At 36.0% G+C, this 18,179-nt stretch overlaps 1 protein-coding gene across 6 annotated transcripts in view; it reads left to right on the plus strand.

Annotated features, from left to right (window-relative positions):
* Nucleotides 1-18,179, plus strand: part of BRWD3 (bromodomain and WD repeat domain containing 3) — a 129,189-nt gene that overhangs the window by 78,708 nt on the left and 32,302 nt on the right. For all 6 annotated transcript variants that reach the window (XR_008914623.1, XM_056809203.1, XM_056809204.1 and 3 more), the window contains exons 22-31: nt 1,219-1,295; nt 1,716-1,893; nt 4,160-4,276; nt 7,358-7,465; nt 9,736-9,860; nt 11,143-11,225; nt 16,004-16,115; nt 16,965-17,026; nt 17,127-17,282; nt 18,030-18,150. Coding sequence is in view for 5 of the 6 variants with exons in the window: in XM_056809203.1 (XP_056665181.1) it covers nt 1,219-1,295; nt 1,716-1,893; nt 4,160-4,276; nt 7,358-7,465; nt 9,736-9,860; nt 11,143-11,225; nt 16,004-16,115; nt 16,965-17,026; nt 17,127-17,282; nt 18,030-18,150 (1,139 nt within the window). In the remaining variant the exon portion in view is untranslated. The remainder of the gene's footprint in view (nt 1-1,218; nt 1,296-1,715; nt 1,894-4,159; nt 4,277-7,357; nt 7,466-9,735; nt 9,861-11,142; nt 11,226-16,003; nt 16,116-16,964; nt 17,027-17,126; nt 17,283-18,029; nt 18,151-18,179) is intronic.

Genomic DNA, 18,179 nt, shown 5'->3' on the forward strand with positions numbered 1-18,179 from the left:
TTGAACACAATTTGTTTAGTGTTGTGTTGTACCAGTCATTTCTGCTGTCACCCAATGTGTGTTCACCTAAATTACCAAGCTATGCAAAATTAAGAAATAAAAAACAGGGAAATAGGGGGTGGAGGAACAACACTCAGAAATTTGGTCAGTAGCATTAAAAAAGGATAGAAATCTAATAAAAATAGTTAAGAAATACTCAGCCTGCCCTCTATGATTCCCACAGAGCCCTAGCTGGCAAAATCTACAGCTTCTGGGGGTTTCAGGAGGCCTTGACTGACGGGGGAGGAGTGTGAACCAACCTTCCATTCCGCTGTTTCATTCTCCCAAGCTGCACTCCAGACTTTCCTACCATGACCAGATTGCCCTTATTGCAAATGCGAAAGTGACCAACTTGGGAATGCCAGATTTAAAATCTTTAGAGAAATATCAAATAGACAGAGCTTCCTGTGATCATGATTATCTCCAAATCTTGGTCATTTGTCTCCCTCTAAAAAGATATTAAGATGATGTCCTGAGACCACATTCTGTAATCACCTCCAAATATTATCTAAATAATACAGAGACGACTTCCTATCCCATTAGACTTTTCAGTGGAAGTACGAACAAAGAGTTTAAAGATAACATTGCACTATAAGAATTGATCAAGTAACTATTCCAATACTATAAGAACAACCTAATTAATGGGACACTTAATCAATTTTTTCCAGACTTTGAGGTGAACTAAGCAGTATTCCACCCTGGTAGAAATGACTTTTCAGTTCTAATGTGAGAAGTTATAAGAGCATATCTCAGCATATGCAAACTTGACTTTTGAAAAACTGCTCTAAGAATGTGTTCTCAGAGTCCAACAAAGCCTAGTAATTTATTAAAATATTATATAAAATATTAGACACCAGTTGAAGAATCTCCAATCATTGGATCAATCAAGTAACCCAGTAAATGTGGTACTTAACATTGAAAAAGACACTTAACTTATGACTGGGCATCTTTAGGGTTGCAGCTTGGGAATGATTGTGAAGTGGTGAAGTTTTCTATGTTCTCAGTGTTTCTCATGAACAAAATCCCACATAAGCAAATGAAACTGCATTACACTCCAAATGTTCCCTAATATATCAGTCACATTGGAACAAATTGGAGTTTTCAAAACACGGATTACAGCAGAACTGACCATGCTACCCTTGGAGAGACACTGAAGGCTTGATTTCTTTTTGGTTGCAGGAGGAGGAAACTGGAGGCACTAGTGAAGCATCTGGAGATGATGTTGTAGCTGAGTGGCAAATGGAAAGCTCTTCCAGGTACTATGTTTATCCAAATTCTTATTAAATTTTGTTGCGGATAAAGTCCTGAAAGTTTCATGAATCTGCTAAAATACAAATTAAAATAGCCTGTGGCTCACCATTGCACAGAATTACATGAATTAATTCAGTCTCAACAGACACCTTGGTAATAATAAGAATCTATTTATTTAGAAAGTCTGATCTGAATTGATTTCAGCGACTGATCACACTGCTATGTGGATCCTCTTAGTTGTCATCTTTTCTTTTTAATCAGAAAAGCATCTCACCTTAAATTCAGTAATTCAATAATAATTTTTCTCTTTATGCTGACACAAATGCCTATTGTGTAGACATTTTTTAAATGAACATATCACATTTAAATGTGAAGCAGACAGTTGCTTTTCATTACTAAAATTTTTGTATGTTTGCTTTATTTAGTGATTCATCCAGTGATTATTCCGATTGGACAGCAGATGCCGGAATTAATCTACAGCCTCCAAAAAGACAAACCAGACAGACAACACGGAAAATATGTATCAGCTCTGAGGAAGAGAATTTGAAGGATACTAAATCACTGGAAGAAAAGAAAAATAAACCAAAACAGACAAGAAAAAAGGTCTGTAATTTGAGGACTGAATTTGTTTTGGACTTTCATATTTTTTTAGCTTTAAAATTTTTTTTTTATTTAATTGATTAATTTAAGAGTATTTTTCCAGGATTACAAAAATCATGTTCTTTTCCTCCCCTCCTCCCAACCCTCTCCCATAGCCAAAGTGCAGTTCCACTGGGTTTTACATGTGTCATTGGTCAAAACCTATTTCCATATTATTGATATTTGCACTAGGGTGATCAATTAGGGTTTATAACCCCAATCATATCCCCATTGACCAATGTGATCAAACAATTGTTTTTCTTTTGTGTTTCTACTCCCACAGATCTTCCTCTGAATGTGAATAGCATCTTTCTCATAAATCCTTAAGAACTGTCCTGTATCATTGCATTGCTACTCGTAGAGAAGTCCATTATGTTCGATTATACCACAGTGTATCAGTCTCTGTGTATAATGTTCTCCTGGTTCTGCTCCTCTCACTCTGCATCCATTCCTGGAGCTCATTATATATCAAATGGAGTCCCTCCAGTTCATTATTCCTTTGAGCACAATAGTATTCCATCACCAACATATACCACAATTTGTTTAGCCGGTCCCCAATTGAAGGGCATCCCCTCATTTTCCAATTTTTGGCCACCACAAAGAGAGCAGCTATGAATATTCTTGTACAAGTCTTTTTCCTTATTATCTTTATTGGATAGAAACCCAGCAGTGCTATTGCTGGGTCAAAGGGCAGATAGTCTTTTAGCACCCTTTGGGTATAGTTCCAAATTGCCCTCTAGAATGGCTGGATAAATTCACAAGTCCACCAGCCATGCGTTAATGTCCTAATTTTGCCACATCGCCTCCAACATATTTTGTAATTTTTTCTAACTCTTGCTCCATCTTAAAATTTTTCCTTTCCCAAATATCTGACAAGTATACTATTCTGTGTTCACCTAATTTACTTATAGTTTCCTTTTTTATATTCAAGTCATTCACCCATTCTGAGTTGATCTTGGTGTAGGATGTGAGGTATTGATCCAAGCCTGATCTCTCCCACGCTGTCTTCCAATTTTCCCAGCAAATTTTGTCAAATAGTGGATTTTTGTCCCAAAAGCTGGGGTCTTTGGGTTTATTGTAGACTGGTCTTGCTGAGGTCATTTACCCCAAGGCTATTCCACTGATCCTCCTTTCTGTCTCTTAGCCAGTACCATATTGTTTTGATGACCACTGCTTTATAGTATAGTTTAAGATCTAGTTCTGCAAGGCCACTTCCTTCACATTTTTTTTCAGTATTTCCCTTGATATTCTTGATTTTTTATTCTTCCAAATGAACTTTCTTATAGTTTTTTCTAATTCAGTAAAAACAATTTTCTTGGTAGTTTAATGGGTATGGCACTAAATAAGTAAATTAGTTTGGGTAGGATAATCATTTTTATTATGTTAGCTCATCCTACCCAGGAGCAATCAATGTTTTTCCAATTGTTCAAGTTTAGTTTTAGTTGTGTGGAGAGTGTTTTGTAGTTGTGTTCAAATAGTTCCTGTGTTTGTCTCAGCAGAGAGATTCCTAAGTATTTGGTCTTTCATATGTTTTTCATACTGAAAGACTAAATATTTAAAATTCAATTTGTGATAACATCACTAGTTTTAGACAGTGTTTTCTTCCTATCTCAAAATGCAGTTATTATTCTTAGTGTTGTCTTCAATTGTCATGAAGAATTATAAAATATTTAGTAGACCAAATCCTTTTTCTAGTACTCTTGAGAGAGAGAGTTTTATCCTCTATGTGGAAAGGTAGGAAAAAGTAAATGGTATGTTTGGTACATGATTCTTTTCCTTTTAATGTTTAGATTTCTTAATGATTTTTGTATTCTTCAGTGACAATTTTACTTATTTTTAGTTCTCCCTGGTGAGAAGGTGTGATCTCTCTATTTCTTTGAATCTAAAAGACTGTAGTTAAGTATTTTATTGCCTAGTAGATAGATTGAGATCTAACATGATCTAAAATATTGTGGATTGACTTTGATTTCATGCATTGTTATAGAACAGTGATATTTATATTAAAGATACAGCATATATTTTAAAATAATTAATACTTCTTGATTCATTTTGAGTAGCACCTGAAAGCTTAGTATTGTCAGCAAAGCTTTAATTTAAAGTTCCAGAAGGAAAATATTAAAAAGTAGAATAAATGTGTTGGGCTTCATTGTAGACCTGATAATGTTTAACATTCAATATCCATTATTGTCTTTGTATTTATGACCATAGATGTCTCAATTTTATATTTAAGAAACCTAGTGCACTGCCTGCCGTAACAGGTGAACCCAGTGAAGAGTGGCTTGCACCCCAATGGATTTTAGACACCATCCCGCGCCGTTCCCCATTAGTTCCACAAATGGGAGATGAGGTAAGTCATGATTTGCTTGCATGGTCATGAAAACTAGTCATTATTTTCTCTAGCTACTTAACTTCCAATGGTTGAATTAAGAAAGTATTTGTAAGAACACACAAGAGAACAATGGAAGAGGCAGAAAGACTTATAGAAGAAATCTTTGGAAGTTACATGGTGAATTTCTAGAGAAAAACAAGATATGACAGATTTGTGTACAGTCCTTTTTTCTTTGTCTGAAAATTCCCATTTGGTATTAGTTTAAAATAGTTTTTAATTATAAAAAGAAGCTATTGCAATCTGACCTGAATATAGGTCTTAAGTCTATAAGACTAGAATTTTATAAAACATCATCAACTTAATTAGAAAAGTACTTAAAAACTAAAAACAAAAATCCCTCCTTCCTGTTGGGAATTTTATTTAATAACTTAATGAAGAAAATTAACCATATTCATAATTGACTAGGACAGAATTTAATGAAATCTCTCTAAATAAGAAATCATAACTCTTAAGTTCTTTATGAAAATTGTCATGTTAGTACTCAAGCACCAGAAGGCTTTGCTAAGAAGTTTCTCCATCATGTTAGCAAAACTTCTTCATGTAGTGGTCTGAAAGCCTTTCCACCCAGTGAACCTTGGGAGAGCTTGTATTTTGTTGCCTTGGAAAATTTGGGGTTATTAGCACAATGTTAGAAGTCACCCAAGGACAACTTTTGTTGAGCAAAGACATGTGGAAAGTATTGGTACTTTTGCAATGTTAGCTGTTTGCAAGATTGCCTTAAGAAAATCTCGGGCATCAAAGTACCTAAACAAGTATTACATCTTTCCTAAACATTAATTTGTTCTGTGCAAAGAGTCCTATATGCTTTTTTGGTCATTTTACAAGTACTAACATGATTATTGGTTGTCTTTCTTTTTTTAAACCCTTATCTTTCATTTTAGAATTAAAACTGTATTGGTTCCACTGTAGAAGAGTGATAAGGGCTAGGCAATGGGACTTAAGTGACTTGCCCAGGGTCACACAGGTAGGAAGTGTCTGAGACCTCCTGTCTCTAGGCCTCACTCTTAACCCATTGAGCCACACCATGCTGCCTCTATGAATATTTTTTTGTTTTTGGGATCACTATCTCAATTCTCCTCTTGTGTAATTAGAATTTGCTCCCCAGGACTCTATTTCCCAGCATCCCATTTATATATCTACGTTACGTACTAACATAGGAAAGATAGAAGTTTTGTGTAGCTCCTCCGTCTTTCTTTTCCCAGGATCGTGATTGGTGTAGGTTGGAGGAAAGCCAGGCAGGAGAATTTTACTCACATGGTTTTACTTAAGTTTTGTACTTTGTTCTTTCATTTCTTCTACTTCAAGTGATTATTAATAAATCTTATAAAATATAATACTTGGAGTTATACTGGGTATTAATTTAAATTTAACACTCTCTACTCCCATCCTCATCTCCAAATGAGTAGTCAAACAAATTCAGACACTGACTCTGTCCTCCCAACCAATTCCACACGGTTTGCTGTTTGGTTACATCAAGAAAAAGGTTGACAATAGGGACTATGGTGAAAGCCACACTGAAATATGTGGTTTGGTAATAAATAATGTAGAGGGTAAGTGATTAAAGGTTATTCAGCATTCTCATCTTCTTTAGGAAGATTGTCCAAAGCCCTGGGTGTAGTCAAGTTCAAGTAACTTAAAAAAAAAAAGAAATCAACTCTTAACTTAGGTCAGACGAATAATTGACTACTGATGTGCTTGTTATTTCTGGATTCATTTCATTATGTGGTTAGATCAACTGATCAGTGCAAAGGTCAAATTCAAAACCAAATTGAATGAAAGACTAAAGATTAAAAAAAGCACTGCTCACCATTTCATTTGAACAAGCTGCTTTATCAATGCTATACCTATTATCTTCTAAGTGTTTAATTATTATTGAATGATTCTGAAAAATGAGAGATAACGATCAAGACTAGCTTCATCACCATTTCTTTGACAAATTTCACTGATTAATATTCCCAAAGAAACCAAAAGAAACCTGAGAAACCACTTTAACCAGAAAACATGGTTCCCTGAAAATAAGAATGGCAGCTAAAGATATATCAGTTGCAGGTACAAACTCAACAATTGGGCAAAGAAGCTTTAATGTTAACCTCAGCTAAGCCATTGTACCCTAAGAGCAATTATAAGGGAACAACAAATGGATGTCCCAAACATATCTAGAGGAGTTGGTCACATCACCAATAGAAATTTTGGGCCTATGCCATTTTGCTAGATTCGAGTGGAAATCACATTCAAGAAAGTCAGCTTTGGAAAAGAAGCTGGACCTGACCCAAAATGCACAGAATATATCCCACCTAGAGAGAACATCTTTTCCAGTCTCTTAGGGATTGATTTTAAAGATATTTCAAAGGGGAGTAAATTCCATAAGAACTTGTATGATCATGGTAGTAATACCCTCAAAATTGGGTAACTGCTGACCCATACGCCTACTTCCTTTAAATTCCGTTCTTCTAGTTTATTTTTAATTTTGACCGTAATGTAGTTCCAAACTGTATTGGTCCTCACATTCAAAAATAAAAGCAACACCTAAATTGTCCTTAAAAATCCATATTCTCTACACAACTCTTGTAGTTCTATAGTATACTGATTTTCCATACTGGGCAATTGATATCCTTCACTGAACTCTCTCTAGTTGTCCTATATGTGAGTAAAAACTCATTACCTTTTTTATTAGGAATGTAGTAAATATTCATCGTTTTTTGCTGATTGTGTGTTTGGAGCAAAGCTTATATTACCCATTGCAGATCGTGTTGCAGAGAGTTGTATGGGAAGATCTCTTTTAATGAAAATTCAATTCTAAAAGGGTTGTGAAAGCATTGGCCTGTCACTATGTGGTCTCTCTCTTTATGTGTATGAATGATTGCTATTACATAGGCATTAAACCCTTGAAGTCATTCGCTTTCATTTTCCTCCCATGGATCAGTGCTGATGCATTTTTTTTTTGTCGGAGACAAAAACAGGATGATATTTGTAAGGGGGTTTGGGTATATAGAGTTTCAACGTGACATTTAATTTAATTACCTCTCTTTTCTCCCTTAGCTTATATATTTTAGGCAAGGCCATGAAGCTTATGTACGGGCTGTAAGAAAAGCAAAAATATACAGTATTAATTTACAGAAACAACCATGGAACAAAATGGACCTCAGGGTAAGCTTGCCAAGTTCATGAACCTCCAACTTCAAAGTACCCTTGCAAATGAATTAAACAATTTATTGCCTTGAAAGGCAGTTTGGTGGGGCTGGTTTTTGTTGTTCTTAACCCGTACTTGGAATGTTGCAATGGTCTCCCTATTTCAAACTTGTCTCACCCAGCAAGCTTAAGTATAATTACAAAACACAGGACTCATTCTACGACTTGTGCTCAGGAATCCGAACCCTTTAGCAATTAGACTCTACCCTACTTTTGGCTGCTGAAGTCTGTATTCCTCGAGTTCATGTACTCAGTATTTCCAGGAAGCTGGTAAACTATTTGGTCATAACATTCTATCTCCTTCCATACATTTGGACCATCCCTAAAATACTTTTCCTATGCACTTCCACCCCTAGGAAGTCCTAGTATAGTTCAGGTTCAAAACATAGTGGATAGAGTGGAGTCAGGAAGGCCTGAGATTAAATCCTGTCTCTGACCCTAAGCAAGCCACTCTTTCTCATCCTCAATTTCCTCCGCTATAAAATGGAGAAAAATAATGGCACCTTTCTCACAAGGTTGTTACAATCATATTAATTAACACTATGTAAATGGCTAGAGTGCCAGGCGTTTCCTCACTCTGTGTACATGTTCTAGCCCCTCCAAAGATTAGAAGCTCTCTAGTGGTACTTAATCAATAGTCATTGAATTTCCTGACTAGTGCTCACATTTATAGAGCTTATTTTGCTATGTGTCAGGCTACATATGTAAAGCAGGCAAGAATAATTCCTGTCTTCAAAGATCTGGGACAGCTGAGTCCTGCCAGCCTTATTAGAACCAAGGGAATGGGTTCAAAGTCCATGATAATGGTAGAGAGGAGGTGGAGGAATGGTCTGATAGTAGAGTCAGTATGACTCGTGCCTCTTAGTTGGGTAAACCAGGCCAAGTCACAACCCCAATTGCCTCGCCTTTACTGCTTTTTTACTTTGGAACCCATACTTTATATTGATTTTAAGGCAGAAGGTAAAGGCTTAAAAAATACAAACATGCTGTGGAGTGGTCTGGAGAGTGACATATGGCACTTAGAGCTTAATTGCAAGTAGTGTATCATATTTCCATTTTTTAATTTAGTTTTTCCCTTTTTTTCCTGTCTTTTTTTTCTTTTATCATAATTGAGGAGCAGCTGCCTGGCTTAGTGGTGGCCTCAATTCTAAAAAGGAAGTTCAAAAGTGAGAAGATAGTTTTAGGGAAAGATGACAATGGTGGTGGTGTTGATGATGATGGAAACTCGCCTTTATAGAGCATGAAGGTTTACCTTGTGCTTTTCCAAAATGAGCTCTTTTGATGCTCACCACAGCTCTGACGTTGGTAGTATTATTATTATTGTCTTACAGTTGAGGAAAATAGACTGAGAGAAGTTTGAGCTCATATCACTTGAAGAAACCTTGTGGTCCTTTACAGTAACAATCCATGATGTTTGTGTGGTATTGTGTATTTTCCCAAGCATTCACAGTATCTGAAGTATTTGACAGATTAGATGTGGAAAGTGAGAGCCAATGAGGAGTCAAGGCCAACACCTAAGTTGGGAGCCAGGGCTGGGTTCAGAAGATGTGCCCTCTGCAGTAATAGGGAAGTAAGGAAGGGGTGGGAAGGGTTTGGGGGGAAATAATGAATCCAGTTTTCAATGTGATGAGTTGAAGGTGGTGTATATGGGACATGATATCCAATTGCAGCTGCTGATAGGTAGTGGGGAGACGTGAGGCTGCAGGTCCGGAGTGGTAAATAGATTTGAGAATCTTCTATGTAGAGACGGTCATTGAGTCCATGACGCCATTAAGTAAGATAGCATGAAGGGAGAAGAAAGTCTGGAGAGACACTCATGATTAGCAGGTATGATATAAAAGATCCAGCAAGAGAGACTGAGAAGGCGTTTTGTTTATCACTGATATATTAGTAATGAAGGGCAAATTGAAATTAACTAACTTTTCGCATGAAAACTAGATAAAAGAAAATGTATTTCATTTTAGTAGTAGGAATTTGGAAGGTGAGTTAAAGTTAAAGGACACATGGGGTAGTATAGTAGGCTGCGGATTTGATCTTTCTTCTGCAAATTTCCAAATAGGACAAAAACTATGTTGAGTCCTTTGGAAAAGTCACATGGATGTGACACTCCCTCAAGTTTCCTTCTAGCCCTATAATGCTAGAAAATGGACAATTTACAGGCTCTCTTTTAAGATATATCTGTTAAACAATTATGTCAAAAATAATGTTCTTTGATATCTTCTGAATAGGAACAAGAATTTGTGAAGACTGTGGGAATCAAGTATGAAATTGGACCACCTACGCTTTGCTGCTTGAAGCTCGCATTTCTGGATCCCATATCAGGCAAAATGACTGGAGAGTCTTTTTCCATTAAGTAAGTAGCACCTTCTGGTCACCGAATCTTCTTTTAATTCACCAACATGTTTTTATTAATTATTTTCTATTGTACAGCATATAGTGGTTCCTATCCTCAATCATGATGTGAATATTAGTGGCTTTTATTTTGATGGCCATATTTAAGTTTTTGGCAGATTAATTAGAACCTTAAATTATGTTTTTTTCTTTTGCTAAACTTTTATCTGGCACCATGAATTTAGTTTTAGAGGCAATCTTGTCAAGCACACTGACAGAAAGTTTTTTAACTTTTGCATAAGTTTAATGGGTTAGGCATAATTTCCATTAAACAGCCCTTTCTGTACTTGGAGTGCAAAGTGAAATCATTTCAGGGGTTCCTGCGATAAATGATTTTGCATATATGTACTGGGTGATACGTCATGACTTCACTCACAAGAAAAAAAATTTATTTTCTGCTTTTATATCTTTGTTTCTTTTTTTTTTAAACCCTTATCTTCCATCTTGGAGTCAATACCGTGTATTGGTTCCAAGGTAGAAGAGTGGTAAGGGCTAGGCAATGGGGGTGAAGTGACTTGCCCAAGGTCACACAGCTGGAGACCAGATTTGAACCTAGGACCTCCCATCTCTAAGCCTGGCTCTTTATCCACTGAACTACCCAGCTGCCCCCTATCTTTGTTTCTTTCTTTCTTTTTTTTTTTTAATTAAAAACCCTCACCTTCTGTCTTGGAGTCAATACTGTGTATTGGCTCCAAGGCAGAAGAGTGGTAAGGGTTAGGCAATGGGGGTCAAGTGACTTGCCCAGGGTCACACAGCTGGAAAGTGTCTGAGGTCAGATTTGAACCTAGGACCTCCCTTCTGTAGGCCTGGCTCTCAATGCAATTAGCTACCCAGCTGCCCCCTTTGTTTCTTAATACTAATAACCTTATGTAGAAACCTTGAATGAGTGGGAGCATATTAGTTATGGCAGAAGAACGCTGGCCTTGGAGGCAAAATACCTTTGCTTGCATCTCTGCCTGGGAGCAGCCACATGGTTCATCTTCCCTGGCCTCTCTGCCCTTTTTTTGCACTGTGGGGAGATGTAATTCTGCCACTGCCTACTTTGTAAGATTGTCAGGGAAAGATTTCTTTGAAGCTTTTAAGGCACTAGAAAAATTGTAGTTTGTTAGTATTACATATGCATTTTATAGGGATTGAAGTTGTCATAGTGAATCCTTTGCCATCTCTCTGCAGTAGAGTTGCCAGAGGTAGTGGAGCCAGCATGTATGTATTTTGGAAATATATCATTTTTTCCCCTCACAAAGGTACCATGATATGCCAGATGTCATTGACTTCCTTGTTCTCCATCAGTTTTATAATGAAGCCAAAGAAAGGAACTGGCAGACTGGTAAGTAGATTTTTGTCACCTTTTAGGGGTAGAAAACTTTAGGTATGGGATGATTTGGGGGGTTATGGTCATTGATTAACAAATCATCGAAATACATTTGTATTGTAGGGAAAAGGTGTGGTATGATGCTGAGATCAAAAAGCTAATTAACTAAAAAATTGCAGCAGCTTATCTCCATTGCTTTTTAAGTTTGTTAATGAGTAGTTCAATAAAATTACTAGTACACGTGAAGATGGAAGAATTGACGTGAGATTCGTCCAACACAGTATTTTCATTCTGACAGTTGCAACAAAGGAATGTTGAATGAATTCATAGGTTTTCCTCTGACATAATTTCAAAAACTTAAGGATGGTTCCCCTATTTTCCATGGATCTGAATTCCTGAATTTCTATAAATCTTTTTTAGATCTCTTCATCTTTATCCTCTGCAACTTATTAACAAGAACCCCTAGGTATGCCACCTATTGTATAAAGGATGACTTTTTTTGGTCCTGGGGGTTTTTTCACATCTGAAAATATTGCCCTTCATCTGGGAATTAAATGGTATACATTCTCTGTATTTTAATCATCTTGAATTTGATGTATCCCAATATTTTCTGGATGAATAATCTTAAAATTTAGTGATTTATAAAACCTAAATAACAGGTTCCTAATTCATCTAATTCAAAGATTCCCTTAACTTTTTTTTTGTATCATGGACCCCTTTTGGCAAGCCTTATGAAGCCTATTGATTCCTTCTAAGGTTGAAGGAAATCCTGAATTTCAGTTAGGTATTAGTGAAAATAAGAAGATTTAATAATTTTCCCATCCAAGTTTATAGCCCCTTGGAAAAATGTTTAATGGAACACGGCCCATTGATGCCAGCTTAAGAACTCCTGATCTTACCCAACCCCTTCTTTTGTCAAAAGGGTGCATCAATTTAGACTATACAATGGTTCTACTGTCCTTGAGATCATCTTATTAACTAATCACTCAACAAACATTTATTAAGCACCTGCTATGTGCCAGGCACTGTCACATTTCTCTGGCTCTTTTCTAGTTCTCTTGTACCTTTTTCGATTTGGTTTAACCAAAGTTGCTCTGTTTATTCCAGGTATAGATGCACCTTTGTCTTTGTATAATCAGAGTTGATCAATCATATTTATGTCTTTAAATCCATTCTTGCCATGCCTGGCATTTTGTCGGTCATAGAAGAATTTTGAACTTTTGTTTTCTAACTGTTCTATCTGCTTACTGCAAAATTTTTGGCTTGGGTCAAATCAGAGCCAATGATGCAAAACCAGATGCACTTTACCACAGTGATGGATACTTCCCCACACAACTTCATGCTCTTTTCTTGTAGTTTCTCTTTTTTTTTACTTGAAATTCCACTCTCTGGGAGATAAATATACTCAGTATATTTCCCTTTTTTGTCCTACATGATCATTTATACAATTCTTAAATCAGGCTCTCCCTATCTAGGGCTCTTATTCTTTACAGAAAGGGCCACCTACTTACTGTGAATACGTTTCCATTCAGAGAGCTATCCTATTCATCATTCTGACTCATGAACCACTTTCCTTTCCATGAACAATTGGCATAAAACCAAATCAGAGGTTTTTAAAAAATCTTATCTAATTTATGCTCACTTGATGCCCCTGAGCTCAAACATTTTGTGTTTTTTCTTAAAATAATTCTTTTTAATGGATATCTATCCATTCATATATATAAAAATACACATGAATCCTGGTTTATATATAATGACCAACAGACTATTGTTAACAAATATCATACAAGCATGTGTTAATTCCATGTGTTAATGTCCATTTCAATGACAAATATTTTATACCTGAAGCTGTCAGTGATTTCTTAATACGTGCCAATTCCATTCAGCTGGAAAGCTTTACAATAATATTCTACAGAATGACTGATAGATAATTTTCACCAAGTATGTGATAATTTGTGTATAATCAGTCACATGGCAATTTTTACCTATGCCACTCTTAGTGATTGAACAAGACTAGATGTGTTTCATGGACATATTTTCCCCCATCTTTTGAAAGATGCCTTTTTTCTAGTAAAGTAAAATCAAGTGGAAACAACCAAGAAAGAAACCATATCTTGACAACATGAGGAGCATTCCATACTTATCCCGTCCTGCCCCAACATAGAAGGAATGTATTTTTTCTGCTTTTTCCCCAAGCCCAAGATTGTTCATTGCAATTAATTTAAATTCCCAAACTACTTTTAACCTTAAGGGTTAAGTGAGTTATGTATGCCACCAAAGAATCACCTTGGTCTTAGATTAACTGAGTCCTTTAGTTTAATGGAAACCAAAGAAAACTATTCTCCTGTGGATGGAGAGTCAGTCACAGAATCAGTACAACTTGGATTTGGGTCTTCTTCCATTTAATGTACTAGCTGTATGACCATGTCAAACCAATTAATCCTTCAGTCATTTACCTAGTCAACTCTTCTAATCCTATAAAAGTTGTAAATTGGTTGTGGTCTGCAGTTGGTAGAAGGAATTTCTTTACTGTTAGCTTTTTATACTGATGACCGTACAAATCCAGACCCCTTTCTCTCAAACCCACCCACCACTCCCCCGTCCTCCAGCAGAAATAAAAAGCAGTTTTGATATTAGGGAGGTATCTGTAGTATACTTTCAAGAGCACTAATTTTGAATTTAGAGTTGAGTTCATATTCTAGCTCCACTACTAACTTACTTTGTAACCTTACATAAGTCACTTGACTTATCTAGGTTTCAGTTGCTTCACGTTTTCAATGAGAGTGTTCAATCAGTTCAACTTCTAAGGTTCCATCCAAATTCTAGGATTGTGTGATCCTATATAGCATGGAGAAGATTGTATGTATGGGTTCAACCCTTCTGGAATGCAGTTTCATTCTTTTTGCATAAAGCTCTCCAATAATCTTTGAGCTTTGATCCTACGATTCCAGGACTAGGTCCACTTCCCTAATTTAAGCCAGGGGGAAAAGACCAGTAAGTAAAAAGCATTTATTGCAGTTCCTTTTGTGGTGATAAAGAATTGGTATCTGGCGGGGGGTACCCATCAATTTCGGAGAAGAGCTGAATAAGTTATGGCATAGGAATGTAATGGATTCACTTTTGCTCCTGTAAGAAAAGATGATGGGGTTGGTTTCAGAGAAATCTGAATACTTGTATCATAAACTTAGGAACTTGTATTAACATAGTGATCAACTATAATTCCAGAGGACTTGTGATAAAATTTGTTACCCACCTCCAGAGAAAGAGACTCAGATTGAGTCATTTTTTCTTTTGGTACATGACCAGTGGGAGATTTTGTTTTGCTTGACTGTACATGCTAGTTTTGTGATAGGTTTGGGGTTTTTCCTCATTGGGGATGCAGGACAGAGAGAATGCAAACCTGAAACTAGATAACAATGATTTTTTTAAGAGGGGAGGGAAGATTTTATCTCTGTCGTGTGGGAAGGTACTACATTGGGAGATGTAAGATTTTTGAAGATTTTTGGTCTTCTCAATTTGAAGTTTGAATAACATAATAAGCAAAGAACTTTATTCTCCAATAAAGTAACAGAAAGTAACTATTTTAGCTTGCACAAGAGCTTTTGGAAAACAAGTAAAATGGGAAAAGTAAGTTTTACTTTTCTTAGGTATATTAAGTGATTATACTTGAATACTTTGAGTCCTTGATCTGATCCATATGGGCATTTATTTCCTCGGGTGGTGCACATTCCACCTTATCCTACCAGTGAGATTCTTATACATAGCCTCTTGTAAATTCTTCTGGAATGCCATCCATCCTAATAACAGTCATATTCAAGTTCTTGTTTGGATTTCTTCAAAGAAGCAAGTTTTAGAAGTGAGCCCTCAACTTCTAAAACTTGCTTCCTTGAAGAAACTGCTACCTGTATAGAAACCATGCTCTCCTAATCAGCTTACCTAAAGTGTCATTAATTTTTATCTAACTTATAATTCTTAATTCAGCTTAGTTTCTTGAATTTCTGACCCATAACACATTAAAAGTAGAAAACTAGAATAATGGTGGTGTTCAATTTGTTAGATGTTGGCACAATGAAAACAGAAGTGACATTGGACAGTGTGAGAATGAAATTGTAGTATATGTTTGTGATGGAATACTATTGTGCATTAAGAAATGACGAGCAGGAAATGTTGGAAAAACCTGGAAAGAGTTATGTGAATTCTTGGAAAGGGGAGAGTAGAACCAGGCCAACAGTCTACATAGTAATAGCAATATTACAAATGATTAGCTGCTCTCGGCAGTACAATGATAATAAGACAATTCCAAAGAAGTTATGCTGAAAAATGCTATCAGCCTCCAGAGAGAAAATTGATGGAATCTGAATGCAAATCAAAGCATACTTTTTTTAACGGTATTTTTCTTGTTTTTTTTATCTGTGTTTTCTTTTAGAACATGACCAATATGGAAATATGTTTTTCATGATAGCTCATGTATAACCTATATCAAACTGCTTGCTTTCCCAGTCCTAGCAAAGGGGGGAGGGAAGGCAGGGAAGGAGAGAATTTGGAACTCAAATTTTTTTTAAATGAATGTTAAAAAATTTTAGAATTGGGAAAAATACTTTCATAAAAAGAAATTACAAGTAGCTATTTTTATGTTATAGTATTGGAAGGGGTATCATCCAGTCACCTCAAAAATGTCTTTGACCAGAATCCTTATAGTTCTACATAAATCGATTTTAGTTGTTTCAACAAGAAGTAATATTAGTAATATGTTTTGAGTGCCTTTTAAAGATTCTCTTTAACAAAAATTTTAGGTGACAGATTTCGCAGTATAATAGATGATGCCTGGTGGTTCGGAACTGTGGAGAGTCAACAACCTTTCCAGCCAGAGTATCCTGATAGTTCTTTCCAGTGTTATAGTGTTCAGTAAGTATAGTGATTACACTGGTAATTTATCCAAATTTAATGCCACAATACTACATGAGCTTTATAAACCTCTTTGAACATGTTTTTAATCGGAGACTCTTAAATTATTACTTATCCATCTATCAGTTGAGATGTAGAAAACTATCTTTTCACTATTGGTCCATTGAGAGAAGCAAGGGAATATTAATTGGACTCCATTTGTTTTATTTTTCTTTAACTTTTTTTTATCTGTATTAAATAAGGCTTCTTTCTTTCTTTCCTTCCTTCCTCCCTCCCTCTCCCTCTCCCCTTCTCTCCTTTTCTTGCACCCTCCCTCTGTGTCTCTAGGAATATTATAGCTAACATTTTATTTGAGGAGTTCTGATGAATACACTATACTTGTTCCAGTCTTAGTTTTTCTAATAGTTTTCTTTTTAGGAGATCCTACAAAGTTTGTTTTGGGAGTTCACACTTATAGATTGGAAAAGAAGATATTCCTAACTTTGGGGTTCATACTAAAGATAGTAGGGTAATTGTTAATTCATCGAATGAAAAGCATTTTAAATAGATAAATTTAATAAATTTAAATAGGATAAAAACATATTTCCCAAAGTGGTCATTTCTTCCAGTTCTTGACTCAGAATTAGATATAAATTGGGGAGTGAAAGAACCAAAGCTATAAGTTCAATAGACTGAACTTCATAGTTGAAAGTCATTGTTAGTAGCCCACATTTCTTTCTTAAGGATTTACTTTTATCTAGTTAAAAATGATCTCTTAGAAAATATTAAATTTTCAGATAATATAAATATTTGTATCTTGTGTCTCTAAAAATATTTGAATCTGATTTCTGTCTCATTACTTTTTAATAGTTGGGACAATAACGAGAGAGAAAAGATGAGCCCTTGGGACATGGAACCAATTCCAGAAGGAAGTAAATATCCTTTCGAAAATTCATTCTTTTCCAGAAAGTAACATGACAGTCCTCAGGGATTAAAAATCAATTGTTTCTGATTTATTCTTCTTTCTACTAGCTGCCTTGCCAGATGAAGTTGGTGCTGGTGTCCCTGTATCTCAGGAAGAACTGACTTCTCTGCTCTACAGGCCCCAAGAAGGAGAATGGGGGGCTCATTCTAGGGATGAGGAGTGTGAAAGGATTATTCAAGGCATCGATCATCTTCTTACCCTGGGTATGATGAACATAAAAATGTGGGATGTGGGAACTTATTTCTACCCTCTAGAACAGAATCTAATTTCATAGTGTGCCATAGTCAGTTATATAATTCTCTTAATAAGGGAAGAAACTGATTTTTGTTTTCATAGTAGTGCTTTTAAATGGCTGGCCAAAGTAAAAAGTACTGTGCTTTCTCTGATGTTCTTTGGGAACCAATGGTAAAGGTAGACCTAAAAGTACATGGGTATCTTTGTCCTCCCCACGTCATTGTGGCTGGCAGTAAAGAGATAACCCTCTCCAGATCTCTGCCCCCTGACACTTTACATCTGATTCAGGTGGGTTCTTTGGGAGAGACTTTAGGTAAGTCATTTCTTTATTTGCGTGCTTTGCTAAACGTCACAACGTATATGATTAATGAAACATGGAGTTTGCCCACCAAACATCTACTAGGTTATTTGAAATATGACTTTGAAACCAAATGTTATAGTTTCTTTTTAGATCTTTTTTTATTCAAAATGTGTCGCTTCACCAAGTTGTATTCAAATTTACATCAGTGGAGCCAGGATATCAGGATGGGTAGATTGTGCTTCTTCTTCTAAGTGTAAACTCTTAAAAATTGAAAACAATATCAACTAATTCTCTGATATAGTCACCATCATTTTGAGCCATGTATTACAAGTATTCATGAGGAATGGATCTCATTTGTTAATAAGAAATGTTCTTTTGTTTTTTATATTATCTTGTTTGATCTTGTCCTTTGCAGATTTCGCTAGCCCTTTTGCAGTTCCAGTGGACCTTAGTGCCTACCCCTTGTATTGCACTGTAGTTGCTTATCCAACTGACCTCAACACAATTAGACGGAGACTTGAAAACCGGTTTTATAGGTCAGTTGAGTCCTTATAATTTTTGTAGA

This window comes from Monodelphis domestica, chromosome X (assembly GCF_027887165.1).
Source record: "Monodelphis domestica isolate mMonDom1 chromosome X, mMonDom1.pri, whole genome shotgun sequence".
Taxonomy (NCBI): Eukaryota; Metazoa; Chordata; class Mammalia; order Didelphimorphia; family Didelphidae; genus Monodelphis; species Monodelphis domestica.